Below are 23037 nucleotides of genomic sequence, written 5' to 3' on the forward strand. Positions count from 1 at the left end.
TTCATCACCAAGACATGATGCAAGAGTCACACAAACAAGGCTTAACAACTTGAGAGAAACCAAGGAAATTAACTCATTTCTTCACCTGAAAAAGACTGACAAAACCTCAAAGCAGAAGTGAAAAATAACTGAGCAGTTTCCATTAAAAACACACACTGGCACGCTCTCAACATAAAGAATTAACTTGCAAGCCTCCTATCAGACTGTTGGCGATCCCTCTGATGTGAGCAGGATGAACAGAAAACCAAACGCGCAGGCCGTTCTTTTCAAAAATCCTAATGTTTATCTGTCTGCAGGTAAGATGCTCTCTACACCTAATCTGCACAAGTTCTCATCTTGAACACAAAACCAGATGATTTACCACGAATCTGACTTCGGTAACGCAAACGCTTCCATGTATGAATGATGAAGTTACCAAAGTACAAAAAAATACTATGACCATTATTCTTATATTATTTTGCTGATGTATTTTCAATGTACATTGTTCTGATGTTCAATTCTTTATCATGTATGATTTGTCAGAGACAATTGAGGAAGGGGAGGACTCTGTTCATGCAGTGGAACACACTGCTGACAAAAATCCAAACTTTTCAGGTAAATTTTGAAATCCACATGATTATTATTATGATTATGATTCTATAAAAAAGGCGTTTGGGGTAAAGGACAGAGGATGTGTGTTTAAAGCAAAAAAATAAAAATTACTCACATGAAAGTATTTTCTATCAGCTGTTCAGGTGATCTGACTGGACTCTTTGTCTCTGCTAGATGAGAAGACTCCCTCCTTCTCTTCGTCTTTTCCACTGGTATCGGTGTGTTGGCTGATATTCTTAGTCATCATGGCCCTTCGATTCTACTGTGAGTGTTGGCTCAGCATTTATTCTGTCACATAAACAGGACATATTGTCCTAATTAATATTTAGATACAGGACTGTCAGCTTTTCAGTTGGTCTGTAAAATAAAGTGTGTTTGGACTTGGAGCATCAAAAGTTATAATAAGTTTTACATGAAAGCCAGTTGAACTGAAATGATTTGTAATACCATGTTCCACAGTGACAGAACAACAGATTCTTATTTTGTGGCTGATTTGACAGCTGAGATGTTTCTGTGTCCTTCTCTGCAGTTACCTCGCTCATTTCTGACAATATGGCCAAGCTGAGAGAAAACCAGACAGCTGCAGCCAATCAGAACGTACTGTGCCTCAGCTCAGCCAATGACAGCTTGAGCAGGGTTCTCAGCGATCAGACAGTCCTCATTTGTGACCTGAGATAAAACAACAGCATCCTGACTTCAGAAAGTCAGCAGCTGCAGATGGAGAAGAGCGCCTTAGAGAGACAAGTGGAGAAGCTGAGGAGAGAGAGGACTGAGCTCAGCTTGACTTGGTCACAGAGGATCCTTGATGCCTACTGCCCCAAAACAGGAGACAAGCAAGGTAATCTGAAAACCACTTCAGCATGGTCACAAAAATGATTTTATGATTATATTGATAAAACTGAAATCACAAATCAGTAATCATGTTTGTTAATTTGTCTCTCTTATTCCCCTCAGAGAGACGGTGTAATCCTTGTCAGAAGGGCTGGCTTCTCTCCCCATCCAAGTCCAGCTGTTATCTGGTTGTACACGGTACATATCGTGACTGGAAAACCTGGGAAGAAGCTGCAGAGGACTGCAGGCAGAGGAATGCAGATTTGGTTGTGATAGAAAATCGTCAGGAGCAGGTAAAGGGAACATGACAGGAACAGAGAGGAGCGTCGATGTCATAAACTGAGCTTGAAACAGTAAAAAAAAAAAAAAAAGAGTCCAAAAGTCACAATGTGTCCATTTGAATGTGGTACTGAAACATCTCTGATTATTCACCAGGAATTCATCTGTAAAGTCAGTGAAAGGAGTTTGTACGGCTACTGGATTGGCTTGAGAAGAACAAGTGGTGTCTGGAAGTGGGTCGATGGAAGTGATCTGACTGAAAGGTAAGACACATTTCTAAGCTCTAGGCTAAGTTCTAGGCTCTGTGATATGTGTGACCTTGGAGAAATAGAAAATGAAATGCACTTTCTTTTTTACTGCCCGTTTTACCATGATATAAGATTTAAGTTGTTTAATCAAGTTAAGGTACAAACAAGCCACCTAATGCAGGACAAAGAGATGTTGACATGGCTATTTAAATATAAAACACATGCAGTCGCGGATTTCATTGAGAAGGCCTGGTATAAGAGGAAGATGGCAATGTACCATTGAGTGCCTGGAATTTGTTGTATTATTGCCTGTTTGCTCCCTTTGTTTTGTTGTGGCAAGCAGTGTTTTTTTGTTTTGTTATGGATGGTGATATATTTTTATTTGGTGTCTTATAATTCCTTTGTGGGATGGGCCACAGTTGTGGCAGGACATGTAAATAAATCATTAATTCATTCATTCATTCATTCATTCATTCATTCATTCATTCATTCATTCTAAACACCATGAGTCATAAAATCTGTAAACAGTTTTCTAACCATCATGTTCTTCCATCAGCTATTGGATATACCAACCTTATGACAACAAGGACTGTGCAGCTTCTGTCCAGGAGAGCTCACCTAAGGGATTGATAGCTGGGAACTGTGCTGACAAAAACCAATGGATCTGTGAAATGAAGGCTTTGTCTGTTTAGACATCGTGTGATTATTGAATCCAGCTGTAGAGAAATAAGCTGGATTGCTCATACTCATGAGCAAAACATGGAGAATTTCACTTAAAACTGCTTGGTTTTCTTTACATAATCATTTACTGTAAAAGAGCATGTTATTGCATAGCTGTACTTGAAATACTGTCATTCACATCATTTCCAACACAAGCAGCATCAACCAACATTGTTTGAAGCAGTTTGTATTCTAATGACAATGTTTATTTTGTTGATTTGGTAAAGAAGTGTCTTTTCCTGTGATCACATCACTGTTACCATGTTAAAATGTAATTCTGTAATCTGTAACCTCCCAACCTGATCACTGTCTTCAACATCTTTGCAAGTAAACCTGCTGCATTCTTAACCATATTCTGTGTGTGCATGGGTATATTATATTTTATTATTATTATTATTATTATTACCTCAAATTGCCACTTGAAGATTTAACAGGAACTTTAATCAAGTTAGAAATGATCTCATCAGACAGGATCCTGTAACATATATTATCCAGTAAATACAAGAATAATACCAGAATAATAAGCCACAGCAGCTCCATGACACTTTGAATTATATTTTTATGCTCGCTCCTTATTTGTTAGCAAGTTTGTTTGACGCTGCTGGTATCGCATCTCATAAAACCCCGAATAAAAATCAAAGTCTATCACAAATTGGCCTAATACTGTATCAGTTAAAATTATTTCACTTGCTACGCACAAAAACTACAGTGATTTATATGTATCCTTCATTATAAGACGAGTGCGAGTCCTCAATGCAAGTCATGAGTTTAATGTTCTGTTTTGTCAGTCTGACTGAATGAAAACTGATCTTTTAGAAGTGAACACTCTTCAAAACCAATTCCAGAAACAAATCAACTCTATGCACAGAACAACACATCAGGAGAGTGAAAAGAACACACACTTAAGAGAAAATATACATTTTTTTAAACAGAAAATTTACTATAAGATTTTACCTTACCATATAATAAACAAAATCTCAATCAGGATTCTCAAACCCTCCTCCCATATTCTATAGTTGTACTGTTGAAAGTATTGGTGGTTCCATTGAAGCAAGGCAGTGTTGGATTTTGACCTCAGTGCCTCCCTCTGGTGGGCGTCTCTCCACACTGCAGCAGATAGTGACAGATCACAGCAGGACATCAGCTCAGCTCTCTGAAGCTTTGATGAAAAGTTAGACATATCCAACACTGCACAATTTCACAGTTAGCTGCACCTTTTATATTTAATAGATCAGAAACTGTTGATTTTGGGAGACAGACACATTTTATTTATGTGTTTAATGATTCATTATTTAACATCACTTCTTGATGTAAAGGAAGTGTCCCAAAGTTTCCCCACCGCTCAGTGGATGGGTCAAACTCTCCAAAGATTTTCTTAGTCTGACTTTTAGTGTCTTAGTGTTTTTGGATGAAAATGGCCAAATGTAAAGGTCATGAATAAGGGCATAAAAGGTACAGCCACAGGGATTTTACCACTGACAGCTGCTCAAAATCCCTGCTGCTGCATCACTGACTCGGTGCAGCCACCAGTGCAACGTGACTGACAGTTTCAGCCTCTAGAGGGCAGTGCAGCAAACATTTCCTCTCCTTATGTGATTTAAAACACACAATAAAAGGTTGGTTTGGCTTGCCAACAGCATGAGGAGCACTCACAGGAGCAGGGATGAAGCTGACCCACCTGTGTTCTCCATGAGCCTCTTAAAGTCTCCATGAAATGACCTCACATGACCTCCACTTCCTGTAAAGCAGAGCATCTCATATAGTGACAGCACCCTGTACTAGTGGCTGCAAAGTCAAATTTCAACCGGTACAACCCTCACAAATTTTTAAACATCCTCTCTCATCCACCTCATCCTTTCAAAATAAAAGTCTCATTCTTCCAAACTGAGATCCTGTTGGTTTGCACTTGTGAGTGATCCTTCCCTGCACCATGTCCCGCCCTAACTTCCTGTTTCAACAGGAAATCCATCAAATCAAGACAGTAAGAGTCCACTCACGAGCTCTTTAAAGGTCCAGGTGATCTCTCACCTTCATTGGACAAATTGTGAAACTGAGTCCTGGTGTCCCCTGTCTGCACGTCTCTTATTTATAATTCGTCTTGTATTTTGCAGCTGCACTTCCCTGCTGGTAAATTCAAACTGCTTTACTTTTGATCGGTGTGAAATGTGTTAGATGTGTAAAAGGCCTGGGACTGAAACAGGCCCTGCTGTCACATCTCCATCCTCCCTTCAGCATCTTCTGTCTCAGAAATACCTTGAGGGTGGATTGGCCACCCAACCCTAATTTATTTTATTTAGTTTACTTATTAATTTCATCGTTTGGTCTCAGTGTCTCACACAAAAGTCCTTTTTTCAGTGGAGACCTGGCTATGAGAGCAGCATGGAAATATTTAATAAATATATACATTTTTTAAAGCACACACACAACATACATCAAAGCATGTGAGCAAAAATACAATTCAACTCTCATAACAGTGAATATCAGAGGCCAAATTTGCTGCATCAGCACAGATAAAGGCTTCAGTCCAGCGGTAAAGCAGCTCCGTCAGGGAGCAAATTATGAATCTTAGCCAAACAGCACATAAACATTTTAAAAACACTGGTTGTCTCAGTGATAAGCAGCAGCATGCACACACACACACACACACACACACACACACACACCCTTCATACTGGTACATTTGTCCACTTTAAAAGTGTGAATATGCTGATGAGTGGACAAGTTGAACCATCTTTGCACCAGACAAAACCACAGTCACAGTGGTTTGTTTTTCCTGTTTTTTAGCAGACAAAGCAGCGTGTCTTTGCACAGTTATCTGCTCACAAGGCTCATAATACCACCTCTCAGCATCATCAGAGGAAAGACTTTTTTTTATTTTTGCTAATGCAACAGTGAAGTCAGGAAGCCACATGTATGTTGTCAGAGTTACTGCTGTGAAGGAGTTTGTCACACAGCCTTTGCCAAAAGATGATCATCTGACAGCTGAGGCTGATGGACTGAGCAGAGGAAACAACTGCCTCCTCCTGCAAGGCAGGAACTTGTTTTTTTACACCGTGTTACATCTCCGAGCAGAAGCCACACAGCTTCTGGACAGACAGAGAAGCTGTCGAGTCTGAGCGATGGAGGGAGAGCTTAATTACGCTTCCATTGTTTTCAAAGCCAACAAGCCCTCCGCATCCAAAGGTAAGAGTAATTTTTGACATTTGGCAGATCACAAAGAGTGAGCCCACTCTTGACACGAATATCTTATTTTATGTAACTGCAATAGATTATTTTTTATTATTGTCTACCTGTCAGCTAAATGTGAGGAGGAAACAGTGTACGATGACGTGAAGGTTCAGGGCAACACAGCAGATCTAAATACAGACACACAAGGTGAGTTCATATAAAGGAATTTATTCAATAATTGGAAATTCCTTCCTAGTTTCCAAATGGAATAATAATATTACTACTACTATTACTGCAAGTACAACTACTGTTGCTACTTCCCCAACTACTACTGCTGCTATTATTACTATTTCTAGTAGTTATGCTACTCAGCTACCACTTCTACTGCTACTACTGCTGCTCTTACTACAGTTGTACTAATACTCTGACTACTGTTACAAGTACTGCTACTGTTATTGTTAGTATTTTTCAAGATGCAAAGAGTTTTTCTGTCACAATCAACAAGGTTAACCCAAATTCTGGACGCAGACTCAGAGCTGAAGTGATAAAAAAAGGAGTTTTTCAGTGAATCTATGGCACGGGAAAAAACACATGGTTAGATTCCAAACATGAAAGCAAAAGTAATCTTGAACACAAAGTTCAGGACAAGGAAAAACAGGGAGAAAAACTAGTGACACGACCACAGCCAGGAGATTTTCAGGCTCGTATTGAGCAGCTGGTCATCAGAGTCAGAGACAGGCTCTTTTCATTGTCTGTTCAGCTGATGATGCTGAGTGCCCAGTTCTACTTCTGTTTATTGCAAACAAACCACAAACATGAAACGCATCACTTCCTGAGTAGCAGAGGGGGCGATCACACCCTGAGCGCTGAGAACAGGCAATGGAAAAACTTTATGATCAGTGTCAGTGTTAGGAAGGTCACTTTTGAAATATAATAGGTTGCAGATTACTAGTTACCCTGACAAAAATGTAATAAGTAATGTAACTATTTTAATTACTTCATCAAAATAATGCAACTTATTACATTTAAATACTTTTTGATCACTTTTCTAACAAATGGCTTAATTTGGGCAATAAAGATGCAAAGTGCAGTGGCACTGAGAGCTCAGTGCACTGCAACTAAAGAAAACACATTCAGATACAGAAGAGAGAACACAAGCAAATTAAGAAACTTCATCATCCTCATCTTCACTTTCTGCTGCTGATCCGGGACTGGGTCGCTCTGGCAGCAGGCTGAGGAGGTCAGTTCAGACGGTCTTTTCCAGGGCCTCATCCACCAGCTCCTCTTGGGGTCCCAAGGGGTTCCCAGGCCAGTCAGGACACATAACCAACCCACCAGCATGTCCTAGGTCTGTCCCAGGGTCTCCTCCCAGGTGGTCATGCCCAGAAAAACCTCCACAGGGAGGCGACCACGAGGCATATTTGGATGTAACCCCTTTTGTAATCAGTTACATTAAAAACTGTAATTTTATTACATGTTCCTCTCAGTAACTGTAACTGATCACAATAACACTTATTTGGGAATTTAATTCCATGTTACTAGTTACATGTGACTAGTTACTCTGCTTACATGTGACTAGTTCCTCCCCAACACTGATCACTGTTGACTGTTCTGTTATATGAGTCAGTGAGTCCCAAGTGGTAACAGGCTATAACTTTAAAATCAGCCCACCCAGCCCCACATCATTCCCTTCTCTCTTCATAATAAACTGTCAAATAATCAGAAATGCCTTAAAAAATATCCTGAAGCTGTTTCTGTTCACTGATGTTTGCCATCAACAGGATTTTTAGGGGAGAAGCCAGTGAGAGGAAGTCACGGTGTTCAGCTGGTGGTGTGCTGTTTGGGGATTCTTTGTGTTATCTTGGTCGCGGCCATCATAATGCTCTGTTTCTACTGTAAGAATGCACACATGATAAAAGCAACTGTCATTTTATGATGTTTAAGCTAACTCATTTGGAGGTAGAGCCTAATGGATAAACTGTATTTTTTTTTCCTATCACAAGTAATGCCCATATTCAAGTAGTCTAGTTTGTCCCAAAGTATTACAGATCAAAAACAATCTACAGGGGAAATGAATGGTGTTTTCCCTCCACTCTTTCAAACCAATTCTTGATTTCTGTATCTTTTTTTGTCTTTGATTAATATATATTTATAAGTGGAACATGATTGGTGTATTTTTGAGTTATATTTTAGATTTAAAAAACGTTACAGTTACTCAAAGCAGTGGTGGGTCTCTGAGTTAATTTTAACAGAGATTTAATAAGAAAACCCAGACTTCCAGGAGGTCAAGTGAACCTACAGTAAAGTAAAGTAGATCAGGTGGTTTGATGTTTCATGAGCATTAACAGCGACTGACAAAGTAAACCAATGTAAGAGACGTTATCTCACTGATTTTTATGTTGCAGTTCCTGCAGCAAGAAATTACAGTGATGCAAAAGAAAACAACCTGACCAGCATCATCAACAACCTCAGCTCAGAAATAATTCACTTAAAGAAGAACAGCAGAGATCAGACGGTCCTCATTGGTGACCTGAGACAAAACAACAGCATCCTGACTTCAGAAAGTCAGCAGCTGCAGATGGAGAAGAGCGCCTTAGAGAGACAAGTGGAGAAGCTGAGGAGAGAGAGGACTGAGCTCAGCTTGACTAGGATCCTTGATGCTTACTGCCCCAAAACAGGAGACAAGGAAGGTAATCTGAAAACCACTTCAGCATGGTCACAAAATGATTTTATGATAAGTGATATATGATAGTGATAATAGTGATAATACTTAAATCAGTAATCAATAATCATGATTGTTGATTTGTCTCTTATTTCTCTCAGAGAGACGGTCTAATCTTTGTCAGAAGGGCTGGCTTCTCTCCCCGTCCAAGTCCATCTGTTATCTGCTTATAACAACAAATAATATTAATGAATTGAAAACCTGGGAAGAAGCTGCAGAAGACTGCAGGCAGAGGAATGCAGATTTGGTTGTGATAGAAAATAAACAGGAGCAGGTAAAGGGAACATGACAGGAACAGAGAGGAGCATCGATGTCTCAAACTGAGCTTGAAACAGTAAAAAAAAAAAGAGTCCAAAAGTCACAATGTGTCCATTTGAATGTGGTACTGAAACATCTCTGATTATTCATCAGGAATTCATCTGTAAAATCAGTGAAAGGAGTTTGTACGGCTACTGGATTGGCTTGAGAAGAACAAGTGGGGTCTGGAAGTGGGTCGATGGAAGTGATCTGACTGAAAGGTAAGACACATTTCTAAACACCATGAGTCATAAAATCTGTCAACAGTTTTCTAACCATCATGTTCTTCCATTAGCTACTGGATATACCAACCTTCTGACAACATGGACTGTGCACTTTCTGTCAAGTGGAGCTCACCTGAGGGATGGAGAGCTTGGAACTGTGCTTACAAAAACCGATGGATCTGTGAAATGAAGGCTTTGTCTGTTTAGACACTGCTGAGTGTGTTGTGATTATTGAATCCACCTGTAGAGAAATCAACTGGATTGCTCATACTCATGAACAAAACATGGAGAATTGCAGTTAAAATTTCTTGGTTTTCTTTGCATAATCATTTACTTTAAAAGAGCATTTTATGGCAGAGCTGTACTTGAAATACTGTCATTCACATCATTTCCAACACAAGCAGCATCAGCCAACATTGTTTGAAGCAGTTTGTATTCTAATGACAATGTTTATTTTGTTTATTTGGTGAAGAAGTGTCTTTTCCTGTGATCACATCACTGTTATCATGTTAAAATGTAATCTGTAACCTCCCGACCTGATAACTGTGTTCAACATCTCTGCAAGTAAACCTGCTGAATTCTTAACCATATTCTATGTGTGCATGAGTTTATTTTTATTGTATTCAAATTTTTACCTCAAATTGCCAAACATTCATCTCTGGCCTCATTTTAAGCCACAGTAATTATATTTTTATCCTCTTCTTAGCACTCCATGATGACAGTTTGTTCCTCCTGGGTGAAGTAGGCGGCAGAAGAAGAGTCACATGATGCACCAAAAACCCTTTAAATGTGAACGCACTCAGAGCTCAGAACAGAACAGAGCACTCCTCCCCACCAACCCCCAATGGAAATGAATAATAATTCAGTATTTGTCAGTGCATTTCTCTTTATTTCCAAAATAACTTCTCAATATTAATGTTTTGGAGACATGCAAATAAATAAGAGGTGAAATTAAAATATTGATAAAACACTAACTATAAATAAAATAAAATAATTTAAAATACAGTTAGGCCCAAAAATATTTGGACAGTGACACAATCTTCATGATTTGAGCTCTGCATGCCACCACATTGGATTTGAAATGAAACAACTACAACGGAATTGAAGTGCAGACTTTAAGGTTTAATTCAAGGGGTTGAACAAAAATATATGATTAAACATGTAGGAATTGTAGCTATTTTTATACAAACACTCCTCATTTCAGGGGCTCAAAAGTAATTGGACAAATAAGTATAACCCTAAGTAAAATGTTACTTTTCAATATTTTGTTGAGAATCCTTTGCAGGCAATGACTGCCTGAAGTCTGGAACCCATGGACATCACCAAAGGCTGGGTTTCCTCCTTTATGATGCTTTGCCAGGCCTTTACTGCAGCTGTCTTCAGTCTTTCTGCCTTAAATTTTGTCTTGAGCAAGTGAAATGCATGCTCAATTGGGTTGAGATCTGGTGATTGACTCGGCCATTGCGGAATATTCCACTTTTTTGCTTTAAAAAACTCCTGGGTTGCTTTTGCAGTATGTTTTGGATCATTGTCCATCTGTACTGTGAAGCGCCGTCCAATCAACTTTTCTGCATTTGGCTGAATCTGAGCAGAAAGTATATTCCTATACACTTCAGAATTCATCCGGCTGCTTCTGTCTTTTGTCACATCATCAATAAACACAAGTGACCCAGTGCCATTGGAAGCCATGCATGCCCATACTATCACACTGCCTCCACCATGTTTTACAGAAGATGTGGTGTGCTTTGGATCATGAGCTGTTCCAATTCATCTCCAAACTTTCTTCTTCCCATCATTCTGGTACAGGTTGATCTTAGTCTCATCTGTCCAAAGAATGCTGTTCCAGAACTGGGCTGGCTTCTTCAGGTGTTTTTTGGCAAAGTCAGTTCTGGCCTTTCTATTTTTGAGGCTGATTAATGGTTTGCACGTTGTGGTGAATCCTTTGTATTTACACTTATGAAGTCTTCTCTTTGTGGTAGACTTAGATGCTGATACACCTACTTCCTGGAGAGTGTTCTTCACTTGAGTGGATGTTGTGAAGGGGTTTTTCTTCATCATGGGAAGGATTCTGCGATCATCCACCACTGTTGTCTTCCGTGGACGTCCAGGCCTTTTTGAGTTCCCAAACTCACCAGTGCACTCTTTTTGTCTCAGAATGTACCAAACTGTTGATTTGGCCACTTTCTTCTTTTTTTTCAGCCTCAGGATGGTCTGTTTCACCTCCATTGAGAACTCCTTTGACCGCATGTTGTGTGTTCACAGCAACAGCTTCCAAATGCAAACACCACACCTGGAATCAACTCCAGACCTTTTAACTGCTTAATTGATGACAAGTTAACGAGGGAAGAGCCCATGCAGCCTTGTTATTTATTTATTTATTTATTTATTTATTTATTTTGCAGCCTTCTGAGTCAATTGTCCAATTACTTTTGGTCCCTTGAAAAAGAGGCGGCTACGTATTAAAGAGCTGTAATTCCTAAACCCTTGCTCCAATTTGGATGTGAATACTCTCAAATTACAGCTGAGAGTCTGCACTTTAAGCCCACATTATAATTGTATCCTGAATATGTTTTCGTAAACAGCTAAAATAACAAAACTTGTGTCACTGTCCAAATATTTTTGGACCTAACTGTAATAAAATAAAAACCACCACCATTATTAAAAAAAGATCTTTGCAATGACTGTAGACAAACTGAAAATTGTAAACACAGTACAAAGTACCTTTAAATAAGGAATTTTAAATAAGAATTTTAAAGTGCAAAATTCACATAAGTACAAATAACAACACAATAAAATTTACTTAACAAAGGAACTCTCTACAAAAGACTATGCTATTCTATAAAACTATGTACCAGATATTTTCACAAGCACCAGTTGTTAGAGGCCCTACAGAGGCACATGACAGTTTCTGAGCCACATCCCCAATGTGTGCTGACCATAGAGCAGGATCGGTTGGAGGGGGCACATACAGTGGTGGAAAAAAGTTTTCGGACACCCCATGCATTTGTGAAATATTGCATTAACAAATCACTCTTAGGTCTTCAAGTGCAATTTCTTTTAGTACAGTCACAGCCAAAATACTAAACAAATCCTAAAAAAATTGATTGGCTCCATAAAAATACTTAAGAAATTTTCAGTATTGGGTCATTTTGGTACCAGTGATGAAGGTCGTTCTTTTTATTAAAAAACACAATTTTTGTTGCCAATCTTCGTGTTTATATAAAGCCAGCACATTTGAAAGTCCTTCAGACACAAAAATGGCTAAAACAAGGAACCTAACACAGGAAACACGCCTGAAGATAAAGATTAAACTGTCAAAAATTTAGTTTTGTTAGTTTTTCTTGTAAACAATAAACAAAAAAATATAATTTGTATTTGTTTGTATCTCTTTGGGCAAAATTGAATCGTAGGCAACTGGACTTGTATTTGTCTTAGGAAGACGTTTTGCCTCTTATCCAAGGGGCTTCATCAGTTCATGCTCATCGGTCTTTCTAGTCCGCACTAATCTGACAAAGACAGTGGGGTAAGGTCCAGGTATATAACCTCTGTGGGAGTGTCCACCCTAATGCCTGTGGGTGTGTTCATGCAGGCACTGGTTTCACTGGACCATTGTTGTGGTCTGGTGAAACGACAGTGGTCAGAGTCAGGTGAAACCCTGGTGAACGACGATCGTTGAGAGTCGTCTGAGGTTAATTTGTTGAACCTCCTGGGTACCGATGAAAGGGCAACATGATAGATTGGAGATAGGTGGTGCCGCAGACCCCCTCCCCTGTTGAGGGATGGTTTTTCCACTTTCACATATATGGCCTCTTTTACTCCTCTCTCAAACCATCTATCCTCCCTGTCCAAAATCTTAACATTGCTGTCTTCAAAGGAATGTGCCTTTTCCTTTAGATGTGAATAGACAGCTGAGACTGGACCTGAGGAGTTCGCCCTTCTGTATTGAGCCATGCGCTTGTTAAGTGTTTTTTTTTGTTTCCCCAATGTATAAGTCCAGTTGCCTACGATTCAATTTTGCCCAAAGAGAACGATGACCTGGATAAATGAGAATATCCATAGACATTTGTTTGTATCTGTCTAATGCAGCCACACAAGTTTACACACTTTTATTTTAAATATATCGTTATTATGATTACTACTGTTATGATGATTTTTCACAAGCCTGTTTTTTTGGTGCCCCCCCAGGCACTTGGTGCCCTACGCGCAGTGCGTGATCAGCGTGTGCAGACCGCCGGGTTTGTGTAGGAGATTCAGCGCAGTTTTAATTCACAGTTTTATCTTTTAGTGCTGTGGCTGCTGTTTGCCTGCAGCTCCAGCAGCAGCTGGTGCAGTGTGAGCTGAACGTTTGCTGTGGCTCTGCTTCTGGTTTTGGTGTGTGGTTTTCTGTTGGGGAGGTGGAGGTGTTTTCTCAGGTTTGGTTTTAGCACAGCATACTTCCTGTGCATTGGCCTGGACCACCCCAGCTTGAGGTTTCCATTTTTAACTTTGTTCATGGGCTTTATGCTTTAAACCAGATTGTAATAAATCAGTCTTTTGCGGCATTTTGAACCACACTGGCTGCCTGTAGAATAAATTTTACTATGGCTGTTTCATATATGCTATAAACCTATATTCAGTGGCCACTTTATCAGGTCCACCTGCACAATCTAATGCAGTTCAATTCAACAGCTCTGCCATAAATTCTACCTTTGAACAAAGTTTATAATGTTCAGCTTGTGTTGACATTGTGGAGAATGTGTCACTTTAATTGTATGCTTATTGTTGAGGTTGTAGTTTGCAGAGGTCTTGTACTGAACTGCATTACATTGAGAGGTGTTTCTATTTTTGTTCTTATACATCAGGGGGACAGAATAGTAGAAACACATCTCAGTAAACTGCAGTCCAGTCCAACAGCAGCTCTAACTATGAGCTCAATGCCAAACATAGAAGTGTATGAACATCTCTATTTCTGTGACAACAAGAAAAGCTGAACACTATAGGCATCAGAGAAGGAAACTTTGTGGCAGTTGTATTGGATTAGATTGTACAGGTGGAACTAATAAAATGGCCTCTGAGTGTATATCTTCATATATACACGTGATGCATGTATGTATGTAGGGGCGGACTGGCCATCTGGACGTTCTGGAGAATACCAGAACGGCCGGTGCTGCCAGTTGACCAGCGGCCAGCCGCTCTTTTTTTTGTTTTTCTTCCCCTTTTTGCTTGTAATCTACTGTTGTTCCATATCCAGACCGATAGGTGGCAACAATGCGCCAGTAGGCCCTTAGATGCGCAGGCTTACTTGCCACTCAGCCGTGTCAAAGATACTCATGGTAGTGTGTGCCTGTGTGCAAGTTGAGATGACTAGAGAGAGACCATGGACACCACTCGTGTTGCTAATCCTAAAAAAAGGAAAGAAAATGGTGGGATCACGGATCACGGAATCGCGGAATTAGCCAAATAAAACGGAATCTATTTTTAACGCGGAATTTGACATAATAACTGCACCGGCACCGCATAAGCCAAAAGGCAGAGAAACTCTCCAGCTACAGCAGCGCACTGACATAGATTGTGTAACAAAGCGAAGAGTTGCCACTCCGCTCTATTTTCACTGGCGAACAGCAGCACACTGGCTTAGCTTGTCTATTCAGAGAAGAGGTATCACTTCGGCTTATTTTTCAATCTGTGTTATCACAGGCATACTACTGCTCATTCATTGGTAGCTGAATTGTTAGGTCTGTTTGATAAGTAATTTACATTTTTAAAACAAATAATTTAACATATTGTTAAATTATTAACATATTGTTAAATTATTGGAATCAAGCCAAGTCAAAGTCCAGGGCTGTTTTTTAGTCCTAGTCCGCCCCTGTATGTATGTGATAAGAGTATATCATCTTATATGTAACATGTATGGCAATATCTGTGTTATAGTGGCATATGTGTCATATATTACATTTCCATATGGGACATTATAATACAAAGAGTTGGCATTATAGCACATAGAGAGGGATATTATAGTGTATGGAGAGGGGTATTATAGCAGAGGGCTATTCCATGAAAGCAGCTAAAGAAAGCTGCGCTTACGTGATGTAGCCTGGCTTGAATTAGCATCAACTTTCACTAAAGCCTCAACCCGTTCCACTAACGCGATTCAGCCGCGTCAAGTCAACACTAATTCTAGCCACGTTTGAACGAGCCTCAAGTGTGCGCGTCCGCGGGGTACATAAGCAGCCCAGAACAGTCGATTGTCGAAACGAAGATACAGCTGTCTCAAAAGGAGGGGAAAAGGGGAGCCTCGACGTTTTCAGCGGCAGAGCAGACACTGCTGATGGAACTATATGAAGAATATAGGGAAATCATCACAAACAGGGGCGGCTTTTGGCATAGGCAGTATAGGCAATTGCCTAGGGCGCCATCTGCTGGAGGGGTGCCGCTAGCGGCCAGAGGGGCGCCGGAAGCAGGATTGTTGACCGGTGCAACACCGCCGGGATATGGAAATCAGAAAACTGGAGAAGGAAGTAAGTATAAATTTAAACACAACAGAAAGCCATGGTGTGGACTGTATTTAATGCTTTCATTCTTTGTCTTCACAGCTTGTACAAAATTATGATGATTGAGTTTTTTTTTTTTTTTGTTTTTTTTTTTGAATGGTTAATAAATGATTTCAAAACACAGTCTTTCTGAAATTATACATGCAACAATCCAAATAAAAAGGAATCATTCAAAAAGTGGGATGACCATGAATCCAATTGGGATTAACTGAAATATGTGTTCTTGTAAACGTCCTTCACCTATGTCAACTAACCTACTGGCTTCGGGCAGAATAGAGGCGGATCATCACAAATTGCAGTTGGGAAATAAAATAAGACGTCTTCTTTTATTTAACCTCATGTTCTTTTTAACTCTTATGTTCAACACTTGTTGTTGCATTTGTTGTATGACTTGTGCTACATGAATAAAATTTGATTGAGTAATTGATTGTTTATTCGGTTGATTTCGGAGACTGACAGTGCTAACACATGATTTTCATTACGTTTATTTTTATTAAATAAACACATTCATGCTTGGTCACATTATGGGAAATAAGTCTGAACTTATATTTCCGAACACGAACATGGTGCTACATAATTAAATTTGAATTTAGTTTAATTGAATATGTGATGCCATGGCAACAATATACATGACAGGACTGTCATTTGGGGGTCTGTTTCCGTCCGTCGGACATTCTTTGACACGCAGCTGAGCTAAGCTTGACCGTAAGCCCGCCAAGGAGCAGGCTAGTTCTGCTGACTAAGTTACCATGGTTACTGAGCTGCAACTCATATAAGCCACTTTGATGGAACAGAACTCTCACTTAAATTAGCGAGGCTTATCGAAATAAGCCAGGCTATCCCGTTATCCAGCTTGATGGAATAGGCTGGTCTGCAGTGCATAAAGCCTCATTATAAAGACAAACACACAGTTGGGCGTTGAGTGGCATGGCTCTACAGAAATGTGGAGAAAAAGTGATGTGGTCAAGCGAGTTATCCTTCACCATATTCTGGACACGTGGGCGAGTCCACCCAGAGACCTCTACGGGCGTGAGGGGGGCATTTTCCACTTGTCCCCTCAGAGGGAAGGCTCACTGCAAAACAATAGGAAGTTATTCTGAGTGATCATCTTTTATCCTGCGAGGAAACGTGTCTGTCCTGATGGGAGTCGTCTCTTCCAGGATGACTACGCTGAGATACTGAAGAATACAACACACACAAATTTCATGAGACAGGTGCGTAGGAGAGGGACGAGTGGATCCAAAGTTGCAGACTCCCACACACTGCCAAACTTGCAATGATACATATATTTCCGACGTTTCGGTGTGTCATGGAATTATTTATTGCTCAGTGTTGGTTAACTGAAAGGACGTGGGAAAGTCCCCCCCTTTTGCACACAAACACACACACTAAACTACACACTGACACAAGCTCACCTAACAAAATGCAAGCACAGAATATATATTACTATAGAATAAAGGTGGCTACATGATTTTAATGTTACACATATGCAGATATCTGCACTGCGCTTCTTAAGCAAGCCACAGTTTTTCACTTTTCTCACTGCAACTTGTGAGCAGCACCAAACCCATCAACGTCTGGAACAGATTCTAGGTTATGATGAGAGAGAGGAGCGAGACCTTCAACAGGCAACAAAGGAGGACCAGTAGAGCCTCCATCCACAGGGCAGCAGGGCTCACTAAATGGTTTGATGAGGATGAAAATGATATTTGACCTTTGCACTCACCACATCTCAACCCAGCTCAACACCTATGGGACATTTTGGAGCGGCACGGCGCTCTCCACCACCATCATCAAAACACCAAATGAGGGAATATCATTTGGAGGAATGGAGCTCCGTTCCTCCAGGAGATTTCCAGAGACTTGGAGAATCAAATGCTGAGGAGAACTGAAGCTGCTTGGGAGGCTCCTGGTGAACACACACCTTACTGTAAAATGCTTTATGTTGGTTTTTCACTGAATTTGACATGAAAAAAGGGACATGCTTGAATTCAAAGCAAGTTCACAACTTCAGCACCAAGACAAGATGCAGGAGTCACAAAAACAAAGCTTAACAACTTGAGAGAAACCGCGGAAATGAGCTCATCTTCTTCACCTAAAAACAACTGTCAAAACCTCAAAGCACAAGTTAAAAATAACTGAGCAGTTTCCGTGAACAATAACACACTGGCACACTCTCAACATAAAGAAATAACTTGCAAGCCTCCTATCAGACTGTTGGCGATCCCTCTGATGTGAGCAGGATGAACAGAAAACCAAACGCGCAGGCCGTTCTTTTCAAAAATCCTAATGTTTCTCTGTCTGCAGGTAAGACGCTCTCTACACCTAATCTGCACAAGTTCTCATCTTGAACACAAAACCAGATGATTTACCACTAATCTGACTGATTCTGTGATGCAAATGTGTCCTTTTTAGAATAATGAAGTTACCAAAGTACATCGAATACTACTACCATTATTATTTTATTATGTTGCTGGTGTATTTTCCATGTACATTGTTCTGATGTCCAGTTTTTTTATCATGTATGATTTGTCAGAGACAATTGAGGAAGGGGAGAACTCTGTTCATGCAGTGGAACGTACTGCTGACAAAAATCCAAACTTTTCAGGTAAATTTTTCAAATCAACATGATTATTCTCTAGTGTTACCCTGGTACACACACCATGGTCATAACATGGCCAGTATCCGCTCCTGCGTTGTATCCAGAGTGTGTAATAATGCAGTTTAAAATTCCTTCTTTTACACTGGTATCATGGCATGGAACTGTTTGCCCACTGCTACAAAACTCCTAACATCACGAGAAATTTTTAAAAGGCAGTTCAAGCAGCTTTTATGGAAGAAGGTGAATGTGTATTAATTCTAGATAGTTTTACTGCTATTTAATTGTTATTTATTTGTTTTATGGGCTGTCTTCTGTTCCCACCTAATCCTGTATGTCTTTTGTCTTGAGATTGTCTGATTCTTGTCTATTTGTTTCTTCTGTGTAACACCAAGGACCATGCTGGAAATAAGTTTTGTACTTTAGCATGTCATCCTTTGGATTGCTGTTTTATCATCCTAATCCAGCAGTAAATCTATCTATCTATGATCATGAATTCTGTAAAAAAAGATGACATTTGGAATAAAGGTAAGAGTTGAACACAATATGTGGGATATTTCAAAGGATGTGTGTTTAATGCTAAAGAAAACTGACTCACATGAAAGTGTTTTGTATCAGCTGTTCAGGTGATCTGACTGGACTCTTTGTCTCTGCTAGATGAGAAGACTCCCTCCTTCTCTCCGTCTTTTCCACTGGTATCGGTGTGTTGGCTGATATTCTTAGTCATCATGGCCCTTCGTTTCTACTGTGAGTATTGACTCAACATTTATTTTGTCACATAAAAAGGACATATTGTCCTAATTCATATTTAGATGTCAGCTTTACAGTTGGTCTGTGAAATAAAGTGAGGTTGGACTCAGAGCGTCAAAAGCTATAATAACTTTTACATGAAGGCCAGTTGAACTGAAATGATTTGTAATACCATGTTCCACAGACAGTACAACAGATTCTTATTTTGTGGCTGATTTGACAGCCGAGACGTTTCTGTGTCCTTCTCTGCAGTTACCTCTCTCATTTCTGACAATATGGCCAAGCTGAGAAAAAACCACACAGCTGCAGCCAGTCAGAATGTACTGTGCCTCAGCTCAGCCAATGACAGCTTGAGGAGGGTTCTCAGCGATCAGACGGTCCTCATTGGTGACCTGAGACAAAACAACAGCATCCTGACTTCAGAAAGTCAGCAGCTGCAGATGGAGAAGAGCGCCTTAGAGAGACAAGTGGAGAAGCTGAGGAGAGAGAGGACTGAGCTCAGCTTGACTCGGACACAGAGGATCCTTGATGCCTACTGCCCCAAAACAGGAGACAAGGAAGGTAATCTGATAACCACTTCAGTATGGTCACAAAAAATGATATTATTATTAGAGTGCTAATACTGAAATCACAAATCAATAATCATGTTTGTTGATTTGTCTCTCTTATTTCTCTCAGAGAGACGGTGTAATCCTTGTCAGGAGGGCTGGCTTCTCTCCCCGTCCAATTCCAGCTGTTATCTTCTTAGAACAACAAATTATTATCGTGAATTGAAAACCTGGGAAGAAGCTGCAGAAGACTGCAGGCAGAGGAATGCACTTTTGCTTGTGATAGAAAATGGACAGGAGCAGGTAAAGGGAACATGACAGGAACAGAGAGGAGTGTCTATGTCACAAACTGAGCTTGAAACAGTAAAAAAAGAGTCCAAAAGTCACAATGTGTCCATTTGAATGTGGTACTGAAACATCTCTGATTATTCATCAGGAGTTCATCAAGGAAATCAGTGACAGTGATTTTTACGGCTACTGGATTGGCTTGAGAAGAACAAGTGGGGTCTGGAAGTGGGTCGATGGAAGTGATCTGACTGAAAGGTAAGACACATTTCTAAACACCACGACTCATAAAATCTGTCAACAGTTTTCTAACCATCATGTTCTTCAATCAGCTACTGGATCAACCGACCTTCTGACAACAGGGACTGTGCACTTTCTGTCCAGGGGGGCTCACCTAAGGGATGGATAGCTGGGAAATGTGCTGGCAAATACCAATGGATCTGTGAAATGAAGGCTTTGTCTGTTTAGACATCGCTGAGTGTGTTGTGATTATTGAATCCACCTGTAGAGAAATCAGCTGGATTGCTCATACTCCAGAACAAAACATGGAGAATTTCAGTTAAAATTGTTTGGTTTTCTTTGTGTAATCATTTACTGTAAAAGAGCATTTTATTGCAGAGCTGTACTTGAAATACTGTCATTCACATCATTTCCAACACAAGCAGCATCGGCCAACATTGTTTGAAGCAGTTGTATTCTAATGACAATGTTTATTTTGTTTATTTGGTGAAGAAGTGTCTTTTCCTGTGATCACATCACTGTTACCATGTTAAAATGTAATCTGTAACCTCCCAACCTGATCACTGTCTTCAACATCTTTGCAAGTAAACCTGCTGCATTCTTAACCATATTCTGTGTGTGTATGGGTATATTGTATTTTATTAATATTATTTTTTTTTTTTTACCTCAAATTGCCACTTGAAGATTTAACATGAACTTTGATAAAATTAGAAAGGATCTCATCAGGCAGGATCCTGTAACATATATTATCCAAAAAATACAATAATAATACCAGAATAATAAGCCACAGCAGCTGCATGACACTTTGAATTATATTTTTATGCTCGCTCCTGATTTGCTACCAAGTTCGGTTGACGCTGCTGGTACCACATCTAATAAAATCCCAGATAAAAATTAACGTCTATCACACATCGGCCTAATATTATATCAGTTAAAATTATTTCACTTAAACCTTGACGACAAACTACAGTGATTTATATGTATTCTTCATTATAGGACAATGCGAGTCCTAAATGCAAGTCTTGAGTTTAATGTTCTGTTTTGTCAGTCTGACTGAATGAAAACTGATCTTTGAGAAGTGAACCCTCTTCAAAACCAATTCCAGAAACAAATCAACTCCATGCACAGAACAACACATCAGGAGAGTGAAAAGAACACACACTGAAGAGAAAATATGTTTTTTTAAACAGAAACTTTACTCTAATATCTCACCTTACCATATAATAATAAACAAAATCTCAGTCAGGATTCCCAAACCCTCCTCCCATATTCTATAGGTGTACTGTTGAAAGTATTGGTGGTTTGATTAAAGCCAGGCAGTGTTGGATTTTGACCTCAGTGCCTCTCTCTAGTGGCCGTCTCTCCACACTGCAGCAGATAGTGACAGATCACAGCAGGACATCAGCTCAGCTCTGTGAAGCTTTGATGAAAAGGCAGACATATCCAACACTGCACAATTTCACAGTTAACTGCACTTTTTATGTATAATAGATCAGTAACTGTTGATTTTGGGAGACAGACAATATCAGTGGTCTGTTTTGTTGTTGTTGTTTTGTTTTTTTTGGCAGCACACTGACACATTTTATTTCTGTGTTTAATTATTCATTACGTAATTATTCTTGATGTAAAGGAAGTGTCCCAAAGTTTCCCCTCTGCTGAGTGGAGTGGTCAAACTCTCCAAAGATTTTCTTAGTCTGACTTTTAGTGTCTTAGTGTTTTTGGATGAAAATGGTCAAATGTAAAGGTCATGAATAAGGCCATAAAAGGTACAGCTACAGGTATTTTACCACTGACAGCTGCTCAAAATCCCTGCTGCTGCATCACTGACTCGGTGCAGCCACCAGTGCAACGTGACTGACAGTTTCAACCTCTAGAGGGCAGTGCAGCAAACATTTCCTCTCCTTATGTGATTGAAAACACACAATAAGCAGAGCATCTCATATAGTGACAGCACCCTGTACTAGTGGCTGGAAAGTCAAATTTCAACCGGTACAACCTTCATAAATCTTCAAACATCCTCTCTCATCCACCTCATCCCTTCAAAATAAAAGTCGGTCTTTCTCCCAAACTGAGATCCTATTGGTTTGCACTTGTGAGTGAACCTTCCCTGCACCATGTCCTGCCCAAACTTCATGTTTCAACAGGAAATACATCAAATCAAGACAGTAAGAGTCCACTCACGGGCTCTTTAAAGGTCCAGGTGATCTTTCACCTTCATTGGACAAATGGTGAAACTGAGTCCTAGTGTCCCCCATCTGCACAGGTCTTTTATTTATAATACGCCTTGTATTTTGCAGCTGCACTTCCCTGCTGGTAAATTCAAACTGCTTTAGTTTTGATCGGTGTGAAATGTGTTAGATGTGTAAAAGGCCTTGGACTGAAACAGGCCCCTGTCTCAGAAATTACTAAAGGGTGGATTGGCCACCCAACCCTAATTCCATTTATAGACACCACAAAGCTACACTGTGTCTAACATTAGCTATAAAAGGACTGCGTAGCTGAAAAGACAATGAAGCTCAAGGCAGACTCATATCCAGAAAGAATTGACAGGGGGTCAGTAAAGATCCTGGGTGGGCAGTATCCACACCAGTGAAAAATTTTTAGGCCATTTTTTTTTCAGCCAGATTTAGAGGGATATCTCATTTCTCACTGTCATTCTCATTCTCATCATTCTCATTCTAAGTTCTCACCACACCTACTTCTGTGTGTTTGACATACACTACCAGTCAAAAGCTTCTCATTTAATGCTTTTTCTTTATTTTCATGACTATTTACATTGCAGATTCTCACTGAAGGCATCAAAACTATGAATGAACACATGGAATTATGTTGTAACAAAAAAGTGTGAAATAACATGTTTTATATTTTAGATTCTTCAAAATAGCCACCTTTTGCTTTGATTACTGCTTTGCACACTCTTGGCATTCTCTCGATGAGCTTCATCAGGTAGTCACCTGAAATGGTTTTCCAACAGTCTTGAATGAGTTCCTAGAGATGCTGAGCAC

The 23037-nt window shown here is 39.9% G+C and overlaps 1 protein-coding gene and 1 long non-coding RNA gene across 2 annotated transcripts; one reads left to right on the forward strand and one right to left on the reverse strand.

The window, feature by feature from the left end:
- Positions 1 to 836: 836 nt before the first annotated feature.
- Positions 837 to 2641, forward strand: LOC115374323 (natural killer cells antigen CD94-like). Its single transcript, XM_030073179.1, has 6 exons — positions 837 to 855; positions 1121 to 1193; positions 1278 to 1429; positions 1546 to 1715; positions 1858 to 1964; positions 2506 to 2641. The coding sequence occupies exons 1-6, from the start codon at positions 837 to 839 to the stop codon at positions 2639 to 2641; spliced, it is 657 nt and encodes a 218-aa protein (XP_029929039.1).
- Positions 2642 to 4580: 1939 nt separating this feature from the next.
- Positions 4581 to 22225, reverse strand: LOC115374030 (uncharacterized). The gene is made up of 3 exons (XR_003929588.1): positions 22214 to 22225; positions 21227 to 21232; positions 4581 to 4661 (listed from the first exon to the last, which is right to left on the reverse strand). It is a non-coding gene; the product is annotated as an uncharacterized LOC115374030 (long non-coding RNA).
- Positions 22226 to 23037: the final 812 nt, after the last annotated feature.

This window comes from Myripristis murdjan, chromosome 16 (assembly GCF_902150065.1).
Source record: "Myripristis murdjan chromosome 16, fMyrMur1.1, whole genome shotgun sequence".
Classification (NCBI taxonomy): domain Eukaryota; kingdom Metazoa; phylum Chordata; class Actinopteri; order Holocentriformes; family Holocentridae; genus Myripristis; species Myripristis murdjan.